General features: G+C 42.5%; 2 protein-coding genes across 6 annotated transcripts in view; one reads left to right on the top strand and one right to left on the bottom strand.

The window, feature by feature from the left end:
* TMEM266 (transmembrane protein 266) overlaps nt 1-21,846 on the bottom strand; it is a 102,521-nt gene that overhangs the window by 47,710 nt on the left and 32,965 nt on the right. For all 5 annotated transcript variants that reach the window (XM_038766916.1, XM_038766918.1, XM_038766914.1 and 2 more), the window contains 2 exons: nt 11,294-11,448; nt 6,779-6,852 (listed from right to left, as the gene is read on the bottom strand). In XM_038766916.1, the coding sequence (XP_038622844.1) occupies nt 6,779-6,852; nt 11,294-11,448 (229 nt within the window). The remainder of the gene's footprint in view (nt 1-6,778; nt 6,853-11,293; nt 11,449-21,846) is intronic.
* The window catches only part of NRG4 (neuregulin 4), a 146,782-nt gene continuing 125,261 nt past the window's right edge, over nt 326-21,846 (top strand). Inside the window, exon 1 of the mRNA XM_038766928.1 lies at nt 326-396. The gene's annotated coding sequence lies outside the window, so the exon portion shown is untranslated. The remainder of the gene's footprint in view (nt 397-21,846) is intronic.

Below are 21,846 nucleotides of genomic sequence, written 5' to 3'. Positions count from 1 at the left end.
TAAATAATTTGCTCTCTGGGTATGCAGATTGACTTATGTGCTATTTCTGTCCTAATGTCATCAAGCTCCATAAACCTAAATATCACTTGAATAATTGAAAACACAAATGAAACAATCAGGAAGATGATGGCATGTGACTGGAAGAATTTCTTTTTCTTTCAACTCTCTGCAGAGCAACTAATCAAGTTTTTGAACAATCTCTGGTGTTCTGTTTTGGCCAACAAGGACAAATCTCTCAGTGCCTAATTACTAAACAAGTGGAAGTTCTTCCTTACATTTTTAAAAGAAGCATTCTTTACCTGAACATTTTCTTCTTTTTGGGCAGAATTGGATTTGGTATGCTGACTGCAGTAGGAGAATGCTCTTATGAAGACATCAACTATATACTAACTAAAGGTAATGTCATGGCCATTTTGCTGAATCAAGTATTACTGATTTTAGGAAAAGATGTAGATTTATTAAAACCTATCTTATTTGTTCTCTCATGCCTATTTAACTGGTTTTAAATATTATTGAGGGGTTTTTTTGGTGTGAAATCTATATTTTAATATGAAGGGTGCCTGGTTGGAATCCTGAATATTTTTGCTCTCATACTAGGTTGAATTAAATCCACAGTGACTGGAAATTGAGTTTCTGATGTCCTGTTGTGGCCTCACATTCTAAATTTCACTTAGTTCTGGACAGAGGGATCTCTGTATTCCCAAAATCTGTATTTCCTCCAACAGTCAGTCCCTGGCAGTTACTTCAGGGAGATCAAGGACTCTACAGATTTTTAGTCTTAGTTTTAGTGTCTCTCCAGGTCAAGTTTGAGATTGTTGTAGAGTGGGGAAAATTGCCATTGTTGTTATCCAGGCCAGAACCTGTTAGAGGCAGAGGGAAGTCTTGTCTCATTTGTCAGTGAGGACACTTAAGGCACAGCAGACTTTCTGTCTTTTTTCTTTTAAGAAATAAGATCTGGGATGAATAAATCCAATGAATAACACAGAGATAATCCTCCAAAGACTTTTCCTGTCTGAGCTTCTGTTTTCTGGTAAGCCTGGGGAGAAAAGGGAAATATGGCTAATATGCCTTGAACAGTACATGTATCTGAAGATACTACAGCAGCACCTGGAATGCTCATTTATTCCATCATTCCTAAAGTGATTTCATGCTAACTTCATCCTCTTGCATGCCCACCTGGCTTGGGTTAGAGAGCAAACATGTGCTGGCTTATGCCTTAGAGGACAGACATGATTTTATCCAACATCCTTATTCAGTTTTATGAGATCAATTTATGCACTACTCAATTATCCTAGCATGACAAGAATGAAAGAAAACTGGAAACAAATACTAGTTTTGAAAAGTCTTTTACCAATAGCCTGTTTAATGTATTGGCTTTGCAACAATAGAACAGTTTTGGGTATTACAAAATCCACACATGCTTTGGCTAAGACTTTTTTTGTTAAGTAATGCAGTCCTTGGAAATCAGTCTCTTGTTGCATCTGAAAATCAGAAGGAGAGTACTGATTAGTGCATTACATTGGCCCTCTGCCTAGATCTAACTTAAAAATCATAGTGGGTTGAAAAAAGGACCAGGCTAGGTTAAAAAAAGGAAAAAAAATGACAGGGGTGCCATAATAGTCTGATATGGCAATGAGCCATTTACATTTTGGGAGACAACTACACCTAAAACATTTTTATTAGAATTTAAGCACCTAAGGGTAGGAAGGATGCCTAGTGCTTCTGTTGTATGTATATATATATATATATATATATATATGTGTGTATATATGTTTGTACATATTTATTACTCTGTTTATTTTACTTGTACATGTCTATTCTATTTTGTTAGTATGTTTGGTTTTGTTCTCCGTCTCCCCCTTTTAGACTGTGAGCCCACTGTTGGGTAGGGACTGTCTCTATATGTTGCCAACTTGTACTTCCCAAGCGCTTAGTACAGTGCTCTGCACACAGTAAGCGCTCAATAAATATGATTGTACTTTCCCAAGTGCTTAGTACACAACACTGAGCCCAGTGGGTGCTTGATGGACACCCCCTGAGTGGTGAATGAATGTAATACAGGTTACCAGAGAAGCTACATGCTGTGCGACCTTGGGCAAGTCATTTCACTTCTCTGGGCCTCAGTTACTTCATCTGTAAAATGGGGACTGAGACTGTGAGCCCCACATGGGACAAGGGGCTGCATCCAACCCGATTTGCTTGTATCCACCCCAGGACTTATTACAGTGCCTGGCATATAGTAAGTGCTTAAATACCATCATTATTATTATTACCACTTATGGTAGTACATTCTTCCGTGTTAATTGGTGAACTGAAAGAAGACAGTCACCTCAGAATGGTAGACCATTTCCTCACCATTTAAGCTCGTTGTGGGCAGGGAATATGTCTGTGTCTTGTTGTGTTGTACTCTTCCAAGTGCTTAGTACAGTGCACCACACACAGTAAGCACTCAAATATGGGTCAGGTATGAAATCTGCAGCTTTTTCTTTTTTATTAAACTTGGGTCCTGAAACAGCAGGGCAGAGGGTGGAAGCTGACTGAAGGACTGTACCACTTTTAGAATAGGCCTCTGTATAATGACTGTCTTCCACCTGCCCACTGTGTTATAATTTGCCTTCAGCCAATAAGAGAAGGATGAATAAAACCTCTGTGCTCCACTGAGTGCCCTCAGCTTAAACAAGATCCCTTCTTTTAAACCTCAGCCATGACAGTTACTACCACTGCCTCTGCCTAGACTCTGGACATTTGGGTGGGGAATGGTCTTTTAATGGTCTTATAAAAGGAATCTGGGAGGAACAGAAAACAAGTATGAGCATGATTATACGATATGATTTTTCCTAAGGCGGGTATCCTGATAAAATTGAATTTGGCCTTGACTTCTCATTCTGTGGTCCTCAGTACTTAGGAACTTACATTGTGCTTTAATATAGCTGATGGCATCAAGCAGTTACAACACATTTGTTCATGTGATTTTTGCAGGATTCTTGCCCAACTATAGCAAGAAAACTAGCTGAGCTCCTGTTTGTGAGTTCCAAGTCCTTGCCATCTGGGTGTGCTTTCATCTTTTTTGTTATGGTATTTAAGTGCTTACTATGTGGCAGGCACTGAACTAAGCGCTGGGGTAGACTAGAGCTAATCAAATTGGACATGGTCCACAACCCACAGGGAGCTCAAAGTCTTAATCCCCATTTTACAGATGGGGGAATTAAGGCACAAAGAAGTTGTGACTGATTTGCCCAAGATTGCACAGCAAAGAAGTGGCAGAGCTGGGATTCAAACTCAGGTCTTTTGACTCTTAGGCCTTGCTGATTCTCTGAAATGTCTTGATAAATTCAAAGCCCTTTCACGGTGTGATCTGGGAGCTGTGCATCTTGTCTATCTCATAGAGCCCAGGGGAACTGATGATACTCAATGACCTCAAGTAGGCTCTCTTCTGGACTTCCACATACCTTCTTTCATCTTCACACCTGTTGCTGCCCTCTCTATTGTAGTAGCGAAATGCATATTTGTGTGGGGGAAACATCTCCATAAAACCCTCTTCTAATTCAAGGACCATGTTGGATTTACCATTTTCTTTAATAATTGTGGTTTTTTAAAGTGTGTTAAGCATTGTTCTAAGCACTGGGGTAGACACAAGATAGGTCAGACACAGTCCCCGTTCCATATAGGGCTCACAGGCGAAGTCAGAGGGAGAAGGGTTTAATCTCCATTTTAAGGATGAGGGAACTGTAACTTTGTCATCCCTATCCACTGAGGGAACCATGCAGTGGCACGTTTCATTTCTTTTAATTCTTTAAGCTCCAATAAGTCTCCTCACTTTTAAAAAATATATTTAAGCACTTATTTACATGTCAGGCACTGTACTTAGTGCGGGGGTAGATACAAGCTAATTGGGTATCCCACATGGGGCTGACAATGTTAATCCCCATTTTATATATGAGGTAACAGACACAGAGAAGTTAAGGGACTTGCCCAAGGTCACGGAGCAGACAAGGGGTGGATCCAGGATTAGAACCTAGGTCCTCTGACTCTCAGGCCCAAACTTTAACCACTAGGCCAAGTGACTTTGGAGGAGTCTGATGTCCTTGGAGTCTGTATGAGGGTTCCAGTGATTTGAAATGGCTGTCAAAGTACCTCTCCCCTGATTTTTCCAGCCCTAGTTAGCACCCATAAGTAAGGGGCTCTATCTCTGATGCTCCTCTTCCCTGTTTCCCTCCCTCAACACTATCCCCCCTTCACCAAAATGATGACATAAGGGCCAGAGGAATCATGGGACTTAATGGCTTTTTCCTCGCTGGGCCATGGCCTTTGACAACCAATCCTGTTGCTGAGATCTCAAACTACAGCAGAAGTCCAGGAAAATATCAGGGGAAAGAAAGGGCCATTTTGGCTCACTAAGTGCTTTTTATAAGAAACACACATGGGCTACACTCACTGGAGCCATGATGCTTCCCATTGTAGCCTCTTCCTTAAGGTCAATCAGGGGCACAGGGGACAGGGATCCTGACTTTCCAGTTGTGACCCTGCTCCATGCCACCTTCTTCCCGCCGTTTCACACTCTTTTTGGCTTTGACGTTGGGGGGGCGTGTGTCCATTGCAAGGTCAAATATGATGGGCCCAAAATCCACTAGTGACTGGAAGTCTCCCCACCCCATTGCAGTCCCTCCAACCTGTGGGAAAAAAAGTCCCCCTGGGAATGATGGGATGAAATCAGAAGACTGGGCTCCTCATGCACAGTGGGTGTGTTAGCATCAGGTGGAACGTCTCCAACAGCGACCGGAAGGGAATGCAAAATTAACACGGTGCAATAAATTCAGCAAAAATCAACGTAACCCAAGCAGAGGGATGGAAATAAATTGCTGCAACAACTGATTCAACATTTTTGTTGGCAGTTGCAAATAGATGGCACATTTTCTGGGGCTTGAATCTGTGAGACAGCTGGCTCTGGTCCATGCCTCCAGAGAGAGTCACAGCCATCCAGTGAGGTGGGGATTTGGATGGGAAGTGAGACATCTGGGGGACACTCCTGTTTGGATAAGGTATCTATGAAGCTTCCAAATCCAAATATTCAGCCAGCTGGATAATACCTACTCACCTGTCCACTCTTCCCCCACCTCTCTCCACTGTAGATTTATTTTCACTGATAAACTGCACTTCTTTAGCTATCCAGCTCTGTCCCTACCATCTCCTCCAACCCTAGGTCGGGTGTTAGCCAGCCAACCCACTGGCCTGGTGGAGCTCTGGCACATAGCGACCGGAAGACTATATTCTAGGAACATCTTTTATACCCCAACTCCACTCATTCCAGCCGCCAAATCTTCCACAGGCTTGTGATCTCTGACCCCGCCCTCGCCACATCTAATTCTCCCACATAAGTCCACAGGGAGGGAACAATGAGCTCAGGAGGGTCCTGTGATCACAGGTGCTCATTTGACTCAAGAGCAGGCAGTAAGAAGATGGCATTCCTGAAGACTCTGATTACTCTCCCACACAGGCAGATTTGGTTGAGGAATCTCCGCTTGCTCTGACTAATGCATACTTATCGGGCCAATGTCATAAGCATGTTCCAATGTAGGCAGTTGAGTTTCTTCCCTGAACTATGGTTAGGATTTTTTAAATAGTTTCCTGTCTGGAGCACTGGAGGCCAGGGGCTAGAAAGAACAAATTAAAAAGTTCATCTGGCCACTGGCATAGCTTTTGTTCTTGCTTCCTCCACAGGTGGAGTGCTGCCCTTTTTCAACTCATCAGGCTTCTCCTTGGACACTCACACCTTTATATGAGACTTGTAATCTTGGCTCTTTCACAGGACGAAAGTTTCTTTCTGGATATTTCTGTCTGGTGCCTAGTAGAGATCTCTGGATGTGATTCAGGGAGACAGAATTTTCAGATGCTGGTCTTCTGAATTCCTTCTTGACTTTGAAGTCCCTGAGTTCCTTGAAGGATAGGGGCTACGTCTAATTCCCACCTAGGCATTATGTTCCAGTGCTTAATAGTGCTCCACACATAGGAAGTGCTTACTAAATACTACTACTACTCATGGGCCTCCTATTATGCTATTTTGATAGGGAGGGAAATGAACTTTAGGAAAGGCCATAGGACACCAGGCTGACAAAAATGAATGCATGAATTCATTATCATTTAAACTCTTAGGCTGCCTGGAGGTACTGGGGAGATTGTCAGATAGAGAGTCCTGAGAAACAGGTCAGTTCAACAGACACTTATGACAGTTGGAATACTTCACGCATAATGATGCCTTATCTTGCTCCTGCAAGCTCAAATGATGCAATTCTGTCTCCCAAAATCAATATATGGCAATTATATGGAATTTTGTATTTTGTATGTTTTCATTCCCAGTCCTGAATGTATTCAGATCAGGCCCTGAAACTCAATTCCCTAGGAATTCATTATTCCTTTCTTACTCCACGTCATGTCATTACCGGTGTTATCTTTTATGAATCAAAAAGAAGCAGAAATCTATCACAGAAAAATGAACTGCCAGAGTAAATGGTAAAAAGAGGTAACTGCATTTCCAAGTGAAATTTTAGCATTAACATGATTTGGGAGTGCTGAGCCTGGGTTGACAGAACTGTAATTGTGTGTCTGCAATCCTATCACGGCAGCACTAATACTTCTAAAGTCACTTCCAATTCATTTTTACTACCAGCCCTACAGATCCCAAGCATCAAGGAAAACTCTGGCTTCCCCTTGATGAATGGCAAAGTGGGGGTTTTCACTGAAGGGGATAATTACAGGGCTGAAGCCTCTGTGTTCTACCTACCTCTGTAAAGAACACAGACAAAATGATGAGGCTAATCCAGTGAACGACGCTGGCGAACTGGGATGCACTTGAAACTGCAATGAACACAACACAAAAAAAGACCAGTTTTAATGCCAAGGAATGAAGGACTTTGGAAGAGACCTGGCAATAACATCTAGGGTCTTGGTAAATGCAGAGTGCCGGCTAAGGTTTTTGTCCAGCTGAGATGCAACTCTGGTGAAGCCTAAAATTCTGGGCCAGGACAGATCATTGTGAATTGGCCCACAGTGCCCTGTGTCTCTGCTTCCCAAATGTTTAAATGAAAGGGGTGGAAGGCCATCATCATCCATGGTATTTGAGTACTCACTATGCGCAGAGCACTACATGAAGTGCTTGGGAGATTACAATACAACAGAGTTGGCAGACATGTTCCCTGTCCATAACAGGCTTACAGTCTCCTACTTATATAAGGAAATCATTTCCTTTCTCTTCAGAAAAGCTTTGAGTGTCCTCCCCTGCCAAAAAAAAAAAAAATCAGGTCTTTGGACAGGACTGGGATGCTAGACTCTTTGAGGGACATTTGGGATGCAAATTTTTCCTGGGAGAAACACCTCCTCACTGGAAACAGACTCCCTGCTTCTTGGTACACCAGTAAGACTACTCTACATTGTTCTCCTTGAGAAACTGGTCTGAACTGAAGCTGTTGTGAACTATGATCAGACGCTGTCAGATCAGAAGTTGGTGGAGTATGTCTCCAGGTTTGGAGATGTGAAGACAATAGGAGTGTAGCATAGAGTTGTGACTGTGGGTAGGGTAGCGGAAAATACCAAAGGAGTTAGAGTTGAATGAAAATAGAGAAAGGGAATCTAGGAAGCTGTGTGGCCTCCTGGAGAGGGTTTGGGCCAGGGAGTTAGAGGACCTGAGTTCTAATTCCAGCTCCATCACTTGCCTGCTGTTTACCTGCGGCAGGTCGCTTAATTTCTCTGTGCTTCGGTTTCCCCATCTGCAAAATGGGGATTCAACACTTGTTCTCTCTCCTACTTAGTCTGTGAGCTCCATGTGGGACAGGGACTGTGTTCGACCTAATTAACATGTACCTATCCCAGTTCTTAGAACAGTGTTTGATATGTAGTAAGTGCTTCATCAATAATTTTTTTTAAATAATACTAAGTCCCAGACCTAGGTTGGGGGCCGACGTGAGGGAATCTGGTTTGGGGTTGGGGTGGAGGTGGTCGGTGCCTTTGGGATTCGATGACTATGGTTAGTTCGGTTTCACCCTGAGAGCTGCCCCAGATTCCACCCCATTACAGAATGCATCAGGGTCGAGGAGCAGCTGAGGCCATGTGATGCTGAACACACCAGGGAAAGATTCCGCAAACATAAAATCTCTCCCCATTATTTCACAAATGAATTCCTGTGCCTTTTTATGGTTTATTTTAGAAGAGCAATAAATCTCTGATTGTGCGTTTTATGGAATTTAAGATGCCTTTTATGAGCTGCTATTGGATCTCCCACAAAAATCAATCTCCTGGATACTTATTTTTAAACAAAATTCCAGTGTCTGCTGGGCTTTCACTTATATCCAGTGGCTTGGTTACAATCTGAGCTAGCAGACAAGGGACCGTAGAGGAATCCCCAGAACCCAAAGAAAGAATTGGCTTGGATTAAATTGCATAAAATTGAACCGTACGGATGAGTAGAAAAAGTACAGAATGCAGATGACTGCCTGAAGAAGTTGTGCTTATCATAGCTGGGGAAATGCTTTAATGAGACTAAGGGACCCCCAAGGAGGATAAAATCAACAGGGGCTGATCAGCTCATACAGACCAGGGAAACTGCCCAATTAATTAACCAATCAATTGGATGTATTTTAATGACATTTAAGAGCTTACTATGTGCCAGGCACTGTACTAAGTGCTGAGGTAGATACAGTTTAATCAGGTTAAAGTCCATGTCCCACATGGGGCTCACAATCTTATCCCCATATTACAGGTGAGGTAACTGAGGCACAGAAAAGTGAAGTGACTTGCCCAAGGTCACATGGCAGACAAGTGGAGGAACTGGGATTAGAACCCAAGTCCTTTGGCCACACTGCTTCCTCAGCACTTATTGAGTGCTTACTGTGTGCAGAGAACTGGACTAAACCCTTGGGAGAGTACAGTGTGACAGTTGGTAGAAATGTTCCCTGTCCACAAGGAATTACAGTCTAGGGTATTTTCTCTGAGAGCCTTTTCCTCCAGAAAGGGGTGCTGTGACTTTTTGGTCAGCTTTAGAAAAACCAGGGCATCCTGCTGTACTAATGAAGGGACTCCTTTGAAAGCTTGATCAATAAATCAGTCTGATTGAGTGGTTACTGTGCACTGTACTAAGTGCTTGGGAGAGTACAGTATAACAGAACTGGTAGACACATTCCCTGCCCCACACAACAGAACCCAAGAAGGAAGGGAAGGCAAAGGACTGTAGGAGCTTTGATTTTGGTTCCAGCAATAGGCTGTAATAATGTCTCTTCCCCACTTCTCTGCTCCCAGTCTCTGTATCTGTCCTAAAAGAACTGTGGTCAATAATTTGTCAAAAATGTTATCCTTACAGAAAACATTCTGGATTCCCATTCTGAGCTCCCAAGCCCTAAATGATGGAGGAGACAATCGGTTAATCCCTTAACTATCTCCTACTTTTCCCTCCTCACAGTGCCCTCAAAAACCAACCAGGGTTCTGAATGATAAAAAGGAGTCCTGGACTACGGAGGACATTAAGGCTTCCTGGGTTCTTTGGGTATCAACCGGTGGAGCTTGTGATTAGGAGAGGTGTTGGAGGAAGAAGAACGAGGGGTCACACTAACTCTTCTGGTGGCAGTGCTTTTCCAAATCATAAGCAGCTCTCCAGAAATCTCCTTCCTACTTAGAGTGTGAGCCCCAGCTGGGACACGGACTGTGTCTGACCTGATTATCACATCTACGCCAGTGCTTAGAACAGTGCTTGACACATAGTAAGCACTTAATGAATGCCATTATTATAATCCAATACCCATTTTAAAAAATGGTAATTAAGGGTTTACTATATGCGGACACTATACTAAACACTAGGGTAGATACAAGGTAATCGATTTGACATGGACCCTCTCTTTGTCCCACAAGGGACTCCCAATGTGAGTTGGAGAGAGGAGGATTTAATCTCCATTTTACAGATGAGGTGACTGAGACACAGAAAAGTGAGGTGACTAGGTCACACACCAGACAAGTGACTGAATCGGGATTAGAATCCAGGTCCTCTGACTTCCAGGTTGGTAGTCTTTCCACTAGGCCATGCTGCCATACTACAGTGACAGCCAATGCAATTGAGGGGAAATGACAGGAGAGAAGCTGGTGAACTCCTAGTTGGGGAAATGAAGAGGGAGGAGGGGAATTTGGAGGCAGAACTTTCAATATCCCCGGGAAATATAAATCCCTTCATACTCTGCACCAGCAATGGTCAGGGGATTCTCTTGCATCTAGTCAGGTGTTTCCTGCCAAGCACTTTTCCACGTAGGCAGAGATGCCACTAGAATTCTCTGCAGCTGAGAAATGTTGAGCAATTGGACATCCTCTGTGGGAAGGACAGATGAATCCAGTAACAGGCACTACAATTACTAACTCCATTAAAGCCATGTTTCCTTTGAGATGACAACTGTTCTTGGCCAAAAGTCCCGATAAAATGTATACCAACAACCAATCCAAGGATTACCTCAATATCCCTTAATGAGGTACATTCTACTAAACAAGACAATGGGGTTCACGTTTACAATCTGCGTGTCTGGTTCCTTGTGAGCTAGGTGACAGGAGAGGTTGGTCAGCCTTTTTTTCAGACACAGCTGCCCCAAATTCAGAGATTCACCATCACCGGTGTCATCTATATGCACAAAGGGCAATGATCTACAGTTTGAGTGACCACTTGGCCAGTGGAAATGTTCCATGTGGCCCAAAAAGTTTTGTTTCATGTTAACTGTTTCCCCGCTTGTCTTGAAAAATCAGCAGTATACTAATTCTGAGAGGCAAATCGCTTATCTTTGTGCCTCACTTATCTCATCTGTAAAATGGGGATTGACTATAAGCCTTATGTGGGACAGGGACTGTGTCCAGTCTGATTATCTCTATCTACCCCAGTGTTTAGTAAAGTGCCTGGCACATAGTAAGCACTTAACAGATACTATTTAAAAAAAAAATACAGGAAAAAGAGGGGGAACGTCAGAGAAGGTCTTTTCAGGATGGACCTACAGGTTTCATGTCAGGGGCTATGTAAGAATTGGTTAGGCAATGATTGCTGAAGCAGGCTGGTTGGGAGAGGGGGGCTGTTAGGCAAGGGAAAAGGTACCAGGTTTGACTAATCTTGTTTGGCAAAATTATAAAGTTCTTTGAACTGCAAAAAGCAACAATAAATCTACTGAGAACATTTGCTTTTGACCCAAATGGAATTACTTCTACAGACACACAAACACATATATATTGAAAGCGAGAAAATGAGAGATACAGACAGAATATATGTCTATATTCTGCTACTCACACTGAAGAAGCTTTATATCTATTAGTAGTTCCAGAGTCAGGAGAATCACCACCAATATTACACAGGCTACGAGGAAACTGTTGAGACTCGCGCTGAGCAAAAATACCTGCCACACAGCCGCTCGCCTCCCACAGCATGGCTTTAGCCAGTTTGATCTAAAGAAATAAAACAGGGAGGAGAGGAACTCAGGGAGAAAAAGAGCAGCGAAAGAGAGGTTTTCTCCAGTTTCAGATCTCCATCAGAGAGAACACTGAGAACAGGGCAGCTCCCATCTATTTTTTTTCCTTAACTAGATTAAAGTGCAGCTGTTTCTTGGGTACAGTGAGGGTTACTCCTGAATCTTTGGTCATGATCTTTCAGAGCTTCCACTGTGGGGTTAAAAGCCCTCGCGGAGCCACCATAGATCAATCAATCAACAGTATTTATGGAACGCTTAAGGGGAGTAGAGAGAGAGCACTGAACAAAGGGTTTTGGAGAAGCAACATGGCTTAGTAGATAGAGTGCAGACCTGGATTCTAATCCTGACTCAGCCACATGTCTGCTATGTGACCTTGGGCAAGTCACCTCACTTCTCTGGGCCTCAGTTACCTCATCTGCAAAATGGAGATTGAGTGGGAGACCCATGTAGGACTGTGTCCAATCGAGTTTGCTTGTATCCACCTCAGGGCTTAGTACAGTCCTTGGCACATTGTAAGTGCTTAACAACTACCATAATAATAATAATAATAATAATTATTATTATTATTAGAAGTAGGATGGTCTAGTGGCAAGAGCATGGGCTTGGAAGTCAGAAGACCTGGGTTCTAATCCTGACTCTGCCACTTGTCTGCTGGGTAACTTTGGGGAAGTCACTTAACATCTTTGTGCCTCAGTTTCTTCATCTGCAAAATGGTGATTTAATACTTGTTCTCCATCCTACTTAGACTGTGAGACCCGTGTGGGGCCTGATTATCTTGTATCTACCCCAGTGCTTAATATAGTGCTTGGCATATACTAAGTGTTAATACCATTACTATTATTATTATAGAATACAATAGAATTAGTGGCAGCCTTGGCACACATCTCCCCAACTCAAAACCCTCTACTTCCTCTGTGTCCCTCTGCATCAAGCAAAAACACCTTACAATTGGCTTCAAAACTTCCCATCCCACCTAAATGATGGTATTTGTTAATCACTGAACTAAGCACTGGGTAGATACAAGATAATCATGCTGGACACAGCTCTTGTCCCACATGGGGCTCCCAGTCTAAGTGGGAGGGAGACTAGGTATTGACTCCCCATTTTACAGATGAGGAAACTGAGGCACAGAGAAGTTGTGACTTGCCCAAGGTCGTATAAGTGTCCTCCCCAGATAACTTTATCATTGTACCATGTTCTCACCTCTCCTGCCTCCATCCCCATGCTCACACTGTTCCCCTAGTTTGTAACTCCCTCCCTAAATTTGACAGACCAGTCTCCCCATATTCAAAGCCCTCCTGATAGCTCACTTCTTCAACATGCCTTCCCCGAGCAATTCCAAGCATCTCAAACCATATAAATCTATCGGCTTTCCCCAGCACTTATGTACTTATTGCCATTCTCAGCACTTTTGTATATGAACTTTCTGAATTGTGTATGCAATTATTGAGATTACTCTATAAACACTTTTGCCTCCCTTGCAGTTTAATCTCCCTGTGGGTATGGAATACATTTCTTTCTTGGTTTGAAATTCCCAAGAGCTTAGTACAGTGTATAGCACCCACTGGATATTTAATAAATGCTATGAGCACTACTGTAAGTAATAGACATGATCCCTGCCCTCCAGGAGTTGACAATCTACCAGGGAAGATAGACACTAAAATAAATTAGAAGGAAAAGGGGATATGGATGAGTGAATGCTTAAGTAATACGGTATCAATGATACTGAGTAATTACTGTGCGCAGAGTGCTGAACAAAGTGCTTGGGAGAGTATAACACAATAGAACTGGTAGACAAAAAACCTGCCCACAAGGAGCTTAGAGTCTAGTGAAGGAGAAAAACATGAAAATTAGATGGGGAATTTGCAGAGTATAAGGATAAGTACACACCTGCTGAGGCTGGGGTGAATATCAAGTGCTTAAAGGGTACAGCTCCAAGTGCATAGGTTGCCACAGAAGGGAGGGTGAATGGGGAAATGAGGGCTTAACTGGGGAAGATCTCTTGGAGGAGATGTGATTTTATTAAAGCTTTGAAGGTGGGGAGAGTGATCTGTCAGAAATGAAGTGGGAGAGAGTTCTGGGCAAGGGGTCGATGGTGAGTTCTAATTCCGGCTCTGACACTTGTCTGGTGTGTGACCTTCGGCAAGTCACTTCATTTCTCTGTGCCTCAATTATCTCAAGGGACAGGGACTTTGTCCAACTCTATTTGCTTGTATCCACTCCAGTGCTTAGTACAGTGCCTGGCACATAATAAGCGCTTAACAAATACCATCATTATTAGACGAGTAAGTAGAACAGTAAGTAGGTTGGTGTTAGAGGAGCAAAGTGTGCAGCTTGGAATGTAGTAGGAGATTAGTGAGGTAAGGAAGGAGGGAGAGAGCTGACTGAGTGCCTTATAGGTAGGATGTTTCTGTTTGATTTGGAGATGGACAGACAGCTTTTGGAAGTTTTTTGAGGAGTGGGGAGACATAACAGATTTTTTTAGAAAGATTATCTGGGTAGCTGAATCAAGTATGGACTGGAAAGGGAAAGGGGAGAGAGGAAGCAGTGAGGTCAGGGAGGAGGCTGAGGCAGGATATAAGTGCTTGTATGAGCATGGTAGTTTGGAGAAAATGGGATGGGTTCTAGAGATGTGAAGACTACAGACTGAATATGTGGGTTGAATGAAAGAGGAGAGTTGAAGTTAATGCCAATGTTATGGGCCTGTGTCCTTCCCCTGGCCTGGAATGCCCTCCCTCCACACACACGGGAAGCAGCGTGGCTCAGTGGAAAGAGCCTGGGCTTTGGAGTCAGAGGTCAAGGGTTCGAATCCTGGCTCTGCCACATGTCTGCTGTGTGACCTTGGGCAAGTCACTTAACTTCTCTGAGCCTCAGTTACCACATCTGTAAAATGGGGACTAAGACTGTGAGCCCCAACGTGGGACAACTTGATCACCTTGTATTCCCCCTCCAGTGCTTAGAACAGTGCTCTGCACATAGTAAGCGCTTAATAAATACCATTATTATTATTATTATTATTATTATTATTATCCGCCAAGCTAGCTCTCTTCCTCCCTTCAAAGCCCTACTGAGAGCTCACCTCCTCCAGGAGGCCTTCCCAGACTGAGCCCCCTTTTTCCTCTCCTCCTTCCCATCCCTCCCACCCTACCTCCTTACCCTCCCCACAGCACTAGTATACATGCTTGTACAGATTTATTACTCTATTTATTTTACTTGTACATATTTACTATTCTATTTATTTTGTTAATGATGTGCATCTAGCTTTAATTCTATTTGTTCTGATGACTTGACACCTGTCCACATGTTTTGTTTCATTGTCTGTCTCCCCCTTCTAGACTGTGAGCCTGTTGTTGGGTAGGGACCGACTCTATATGTTGCCAACTTGTACTTCCCAAGCGCTTAGTACAGTGCTCTGCACATAGTAAGCGCTCAATAAATACGATTGAATGAATGAATGAGAGGATGGTGGTGTTACCTACAGTGATAGGAAATTCTGGAGGAGGACAAGGTTTGGGTGGGAAGATGAGTTCTGTTTTGGACATACTAAGTTTAACATGTTGGTCACACACCCAAGTAGAAATGTCCTGAAGACAGGAGAAAACGCAGGAAAGGAGAGGTCAGGACTGGAAAGGAGATTTGGGAATCATATGCATAGGCATGGTAGTTAAAGCCATGGCACTGAATGAGTGGGAGTGGGTATAGATGGAGAATAGAAGGGGACCCCAAACTAATCCTTGAGGGACCCCAACAGTTGGGGGGTGGAAGGCAGGGAAAGAACCAGCGAAAGACTGAGAAGGAGTGGCCAGAGAAATGAGGAGAAACAGGAGATAACAGTGTCATTGAAGGTAAGGTTACTTAATGCTTCCAGAAGAAGGCAATAGACCACAGGATCAAAGGCACCTGAGTGGTCGAGGAGGATTAAGATGGAGTAGAATCCATTAGATTTGGCAAGAAGCAGGTCATTGGTGACCATGAAGAAAAGTTTCCGTGGAGTGAAGGGGGCAAACACTGGATTTTAGAGGGTCACAAAATTTTTTGTTGTCACAGAAGTGTGCAGATTTTGGAGGTTTTTGAGGAAGGTAGTGATATGTTCCAAGTGGCTTTTAAGAAGAAGTGTGAGTTGTCTGATGTAGAATGAACTGAAGGTGGTAAAGACTTGAGGCAGAGAGAATAGTAAAAAGACTATATACTAATTCAGCTAGGAAGTGACAAGGGTAGAATTTTCTCCTGTTCTAGACCTAGAACTTTGAAGGTTTTTTTTTTTTTAATTGGAGGGAATCCTATCCATCTCTGTTTACCTGACCCTGGACTGCCTTTATACTATTTGATGGATGAGAGCAAAAAGTAGAGCTAATCACGAAAGGATGTTCACTGCTAGAGACTTAGGGAGGGATTGAGTGTCATGACCATATCCTAGGTATCTCTTTGAATCGAAAAGTCCACTCCTGAGATATTCCTTCTGCTTCCTACCAGCTCGGTGGTTTGGGTTGGAAGAATCAACAATGAAATTTTTGCCTGCAGGAGCAAGAAGGAAGATGCCTCGGGCTGCTAAGGGAAAGGTGTGGAAAGTGTTGGGTTATTATAGGGAAGAGGGGGCATAAAGTCCTGTGACTGTAATGAGAGGATCAGTAGGAAGAATCCTGGCTAAGGGAGGAGGAGGAGTAAGGCCCCTTAAACTTGGGCACTGACCAAAACCCTCTTCACTGTTGTGGTCATAATTTTCCTCTGGTGGTTTTGCTGCCTGTGAGGTTTGGGAGCTGTAAATTGCATGCTGCTTTTAATACACTGAAAAATCTTCAACTTTTTCAGTGCCTTTGGCTATCATTATGATGCCCTTATCACTTCTGATTCACCTGTGCTGTGTCACTTATTTCTCTGGGTAACATTAACACTTTTTTTTAAAGGATCCATGTTCCTCGTAAAAGCGGCACTTTCTGCTCATCCAGGAAGCTTTCATTTTCCCCTATTTTAATCCTTCACACTTTGAAGGTTGAGTTCTCCAGCACTCTCCAGGCTGTCTCTGTGCTTCTGAGGTGTTTTCCCCCCCCCCTCACCCTGTTTGCACTTTCCTCAATGTACAGGCAAAGCTGACTTAAAATTTCCACTGGGATTCATCTTGCATTCCAGATACAAACCTCTACTTGTGGGATTTTTACTTCACTAGGTTGGATTTTACTGGATTGTCCACAGCCCTTAATGATAGTAATAACAATAATAATAACAATGGTATTTATTAAGCGCTTACTTTGTGCCAAGCACTGTTCTAAGTGCTGGGGTAGATACAAGGTAATCATATTGGACACTGTACCTGTCCCACATGGGGCTAACAGTCTTAATCCTCATTTCATTGATGAGGTAATCCAAGGCCCAAAAGTGAGGTGACTTGCCCAAGGTCACACAGCAGACACGTGGCAGAGCGGGAATTAGAACCCAGGTCCTTCTGACTCTCAGACACATGTTCTAGCCACTAGGTCAAGCTGCTTCTTACCATCCTTAAAATGGACGGTAGATGATTGTCATATGACATTCAAGTCAGGTGCATTACTGTAGTTAAAAATAAAATGGATGACTCACGCGAAGGCTGTTTTCTTGGAATAGTATCATGTTCGTGTTGCAGGTGCTAAGCCCCTTCCTGAGCTTTCAGTCAGTCAGTTAACTGTATTTATTGAGCGCTTTACTGTATGCTGACCACTGTAATAAGCACTTGGAAGAGTACAATATAACAATAAACAGACATATTCCCTGCCCACAATGACCTTTCAGTCTAGAGGAGACCAAGTTCTTACTTGTCTTCACATCTTGCCTATTTTTCCTGTGTGACAGGCTCCCCTTGTAGGCTGTCAAAGCTTCCTCTTTACAAGAGGTGGCTCACAGCATTAGAAGGCAAACAAGAATTCAGTCCATATTATTATTATTGTTATTATAATTGCTATTATGGCATTTGTGAAGTGCTTACTCTGTGTCAAGCACTGATCTAACCTCTGGGGTAGATACAAGTTAATTAGATTGGACACAGTTCCTGTCCTACATGGGGCTCACAATCTAAGTGAGCCCCATGGCATCTTTGATAAAAAATATCTTTTTTTAAAAAAAACAAAGTACCATTTTACATGTTCAGTTTTTGACAGAGCTGAATAAAACCTTTAGCAGAGAAGGTTTACATAAGGGTTAGGTCCTCACCTGGTCCATAAAAGCACTATGTCTGAAAATATGGCATCTTGGGGGTAGTGGTATCTGTAATGCTGTTTTGCTTTTGTTGTTGTTGCTGTTGTTAACCCTGCTGATAAGCCAATATCATAGGGAAAAAAAAGTTTTGGGTGGTTTGTGGTATGGTTAAAATAATGAGCTACTTACTTTTTCCTTTGCAATGACCCTCTAGACTGTAAGTTCTTTGTGGGTAGGGAACGTGTCTACCAATTCTGTTGTACTGTACTTTCCCAAATGCTTAATACAGGGCTCTGTCTTTAGTAAGCACTCAATAAATACCACTGATGATGGTGATGGTGACCAAAGTGAGCTGTCCCCATATCCCATGGGTCAAATTGTACTATTGGCCTCCAAACATAGTTTGAGTGAATGCAGTTTGGTGGATTCATCAAGGGTGATGGGAATTAAACTTAATAGTAGTTGTTCCGACGATTTACTCTTTGGCAAATAAAATCTTAATCTAAACGTTCATATGGTTCTGCGATGCTTTTCTTTGGCAAGGAGGTTTGGCTATGTAATCAATCAAGGGGATCTACTGAGTGCTTGCTATGTGTAAAACACTGAACTAAGTGCTTGGGAGAGTTCAACAGTTAGCAGATGCGTACCCTGCCCACAACAAGCTTATAGTCTCCAGGGGGAGAGAGACATTAATATAAATAAATAATTTATAATATATAATTTAAAGATATGTCCATAAATGCTGAGGGAGTGAGGGTGGGGAAAATATTAATTAATAATAATAATAATGGCATTTATTAAGCATTTACTATGTGCAAAGCACTGTTTTAAGCGCTGGGGAGGTTACAAGGTGATCAGGTTGTCCCACTGGGGGCTCACTGTAAGACTGTGAGCCCCATGTGGCAACCTGATTACCTTGTATTCACTTCAGGGCTTAGAACAGTGCTTGGCACATAGTAAGTGCTTAACAAATACCATAATTATTATTATTACTACTATACAAAATGTCAAGTCCTGAACTAAGTATTTTGGGAAAGTACAGTAGTAGCAAGACACACTTTCCTTAACCACAAAGGACCTTTTGTAAACTGTGGAAATAAAAAATCCAACTTTCAAGCGGTTAGTTTGGTGCTCTACACACATTAAGCACTCAAATACCATTAATTGATTGAAAAAATAACTAATCCCCTCCTTCTAAAATCAGGCACTTGGTCCCAAAAAGGGACTCAGATATGAGCTCACTTTAACAGGTTTCTGTGACCACAGAGCCAGAGTTTGTGATGAAATTGTGATGACTAAGTCCTTGTAAATTGTAGTTTGGGGGAATTTCTTGAAGAGCTGCTCCTCTGTTGATTGACTCGGGACCCATCTACAGTTGGCTAGTTGTTCAGCTTGATTCTGAGCTCGCTTGAAATGTGTGGTTTAAAGTTACCTAACCTTTAAGAGAATGTGTGCCCTTTTCGATTTCACAAGATACCTAGACCATAGGTAAATCAGAAACAGCAGGGGATGATTCCCTTTGAGATTCGCATCTTTTTACAGTGAAAAGGGAAGTTGTAGAAGCAGGTTGCATGAAAGCTACTGTATGCCGGAAAGATGGTTCAAGGAATTTGGTAGGTCATGGGTTCTAATCTCGGCTCTACAACTTGTCTGCTGTGTGGCCTTGGGCAAATCACTTCACTTCTCTGTGCCTCAGTAACCTCATCTGTAAAACGGGGATAAAGACTGTGAGCCCCATGCAGGACAGGGACTGTCCAACCCAATTTGCTTGTATCCACCCCAACGCTTAGTACAATGCCTGGCACATAGTAAGTGCTTAACAAATACCACAATTATTGTTATTATTATACCTTTCCATCTTAGAACTTTCTATTTCTATTTCTATATTATTATTATATATATATTCAGAACTCTATATATTATACCTTTTAATCAGTGTTTAGAAAAGTGCTTGGCACACAGTAAGCGCTTAACAAATACCATTATTATCATTATTAGCTTAGAAAAAGACTTACTTATTAAGGTCCTTCCCCTGCCATGTCTCCAGACCTTGTTGTGGGCAGGGAACGTGTCTTCCAACTCTGGTATAGTGTATTCTTCCAAACTAGTACAGTGCTTAGTACAGTGCTCTGCACATCGAAAGCGCTCAATAAATACGATTGTTTGAAATAAATTCCTTCAAAAACTTGCTTTCGATTGAGCAGGTTTTCTGGGACAGTTATTCGCTAAATAGCCACTAGAGGGCAGAAAACTCCCAGCATCACATTAGATTAGAAAAATACTGTAATAATAATAATAATAATAATAATGGTTTTTATTAAGCGCTTACTATGTGCAAAGCAATGTTCTAAGCACTGGGGCGGTTACAAGGTGATCAGGTTGACCCACATGGGGCTCACAGTCTTAATCCCCATTTTACAGATGAGGTAACTGAGGCAGTCACACAGCTGACAAGTGGCGGAGCAAGGATTTGAACCCATGACCTCTGACTCCAAAGCCCCTGCTCTTTCCACTGAGCCACGCTGCTTCTCAGTCTAGGCTAATACAAATTGCACTCTACACAGATAAGATTATTACAGTCTAATACAAATAAGACTGAGTAGATGGCACTGCTTGGCATCAAATACCCATATACTATGCAGCACTGGGCTCCAATCGATTTGGAGCAAATCCTTTGAAAGGACAAGAAAGTCAAGCAACTCTCCTCTAGTGATTTATTTGAGACTCTGCATTTCACATTTTTAGTCTCTAACTTCGCATTAAGTTAACATGTGAAGACGTAGCCTTTATTTTCATTTCTCAGAAGTTGTTAAAGTTTCTGATGTGTTGCCTTCAAAGTTTTCCTAGTTTGGTCAAATCTGTGGGTGCCATGATGTTATCCTCCATGCATATAGGTAAACAAGACATCGCTTCATGGTGAAACAGACACATTATATACCTGTGTGTGTGTGTATATATATATATTTAATATATATATAATATATTAAGGTCCTTCCTCTGCAATTTCTCCAGAACTGAGACTGTAATCTTGTTGTAGGCAGGGAAGGTGGCTATCAACTCTGGTATAGTGTATTCTTCCAAGTGCTTAGTACTATGCTCTGCACATCATAAGTACTCAATAAATATGCTAAATTATATATCAGTAATTTATTTATCTATTTTTATTAATGTCTGTCTCCCCCTCTGACTGTGAGCTCATTGTGGGCAGGAATGGGTCTGCTTTTTGTCATACTATATTCTCCCAAGTGCTTAGTACAGTGCATACAGTATGTGCTCACTTAGTATAGTAGAATTTCACCAGACCTAATCTGTGGGTGTTGTGCATCCTGGCAATGGGCTAGACTAACTGTGCCTAGAAAACTATGCTGTTCCTTGGAAATGTAAAGCATCTCTTTTTATTTTTTTCAAAATTGTATTGGCAAATCCAGGAGTTCTTCACCATAATTTCTTCCTTCTTTTCTGGAATGTCTGTGGGCATTTGGGAGAGGTTTTTTCTGTGGAAAGGGAGCAGATGTGCACTTATCCTAACTTGCTTTGATTACTGTATCAGCCTCCTTGCTGACCTCTCTGCTTCCTGCCTCTTCCCCACTCCAATCTGCACTTCACTCTGTTGCCTGGATCATTTTCCTACAAAAACATTCATTCCATGTCTCCCCACTCTCCAAGAATCTCCAGTAGTTGCCCATCCACCTCTGCATCGAAAAAAAACACCTTACCATTGCCTTTAAAGCGCTCAAACCACTTTGCTCCCTCCTACCTTCCCTGGCTGCTTTCCTACTACAACCCAGCCCACATACTTCACTCCTCTAACGCCAACCTACTCACTGTACCTCGATCTCATCTATCCTGCTGCTGACCCTCAGCCCACATCCTGTCTCTGCCCTGGAATGCCCTCCCTTTTCATATACAATAAATAATCACTCTCCCCACATTTAAAATCTTATTACAAGCACATCTACTCCACGGGGCTTTCCCTAAGACCTCATTTCCTCTTCTCCCTCTCCCTTCTGCATCGTTCTTGCACTTGGATTTGCACCCTTTATTCACCCCCTAACCCCTCAGCCACACAGAACTCATGTACCTATCTGTAATTTATTTATATTAATGTTGGTCCCCCTCTAGACTGTACGCTCGTTGTGGCAGGGAATGCATCCACCAACTCTGTACTCTCCAAAGCTCTTAGGACAGTGCTAAGCACACAGTAAGCCCT

The sequence above is a fragment of the Tachyglossus aculeatus genome, chromosome 26, assembly GCF_015852505.1.
Source record: "Tachyglossus aculeatus isolate mTacAcu1 chromosome 26, mTacAcu1.pri, whole genome shotgun sequence".
Taxonomy (NCBI): domain Eukaryota; kingdom Metazoa; phylum Chordata; class Mammalia; order Monotremata; family Tachyglossidae; genus Tachyglossus; species Tachyglossus aculeatus.
This window is presented reverse-complemented; position numbering and strand designations above follow the sequence as displayed.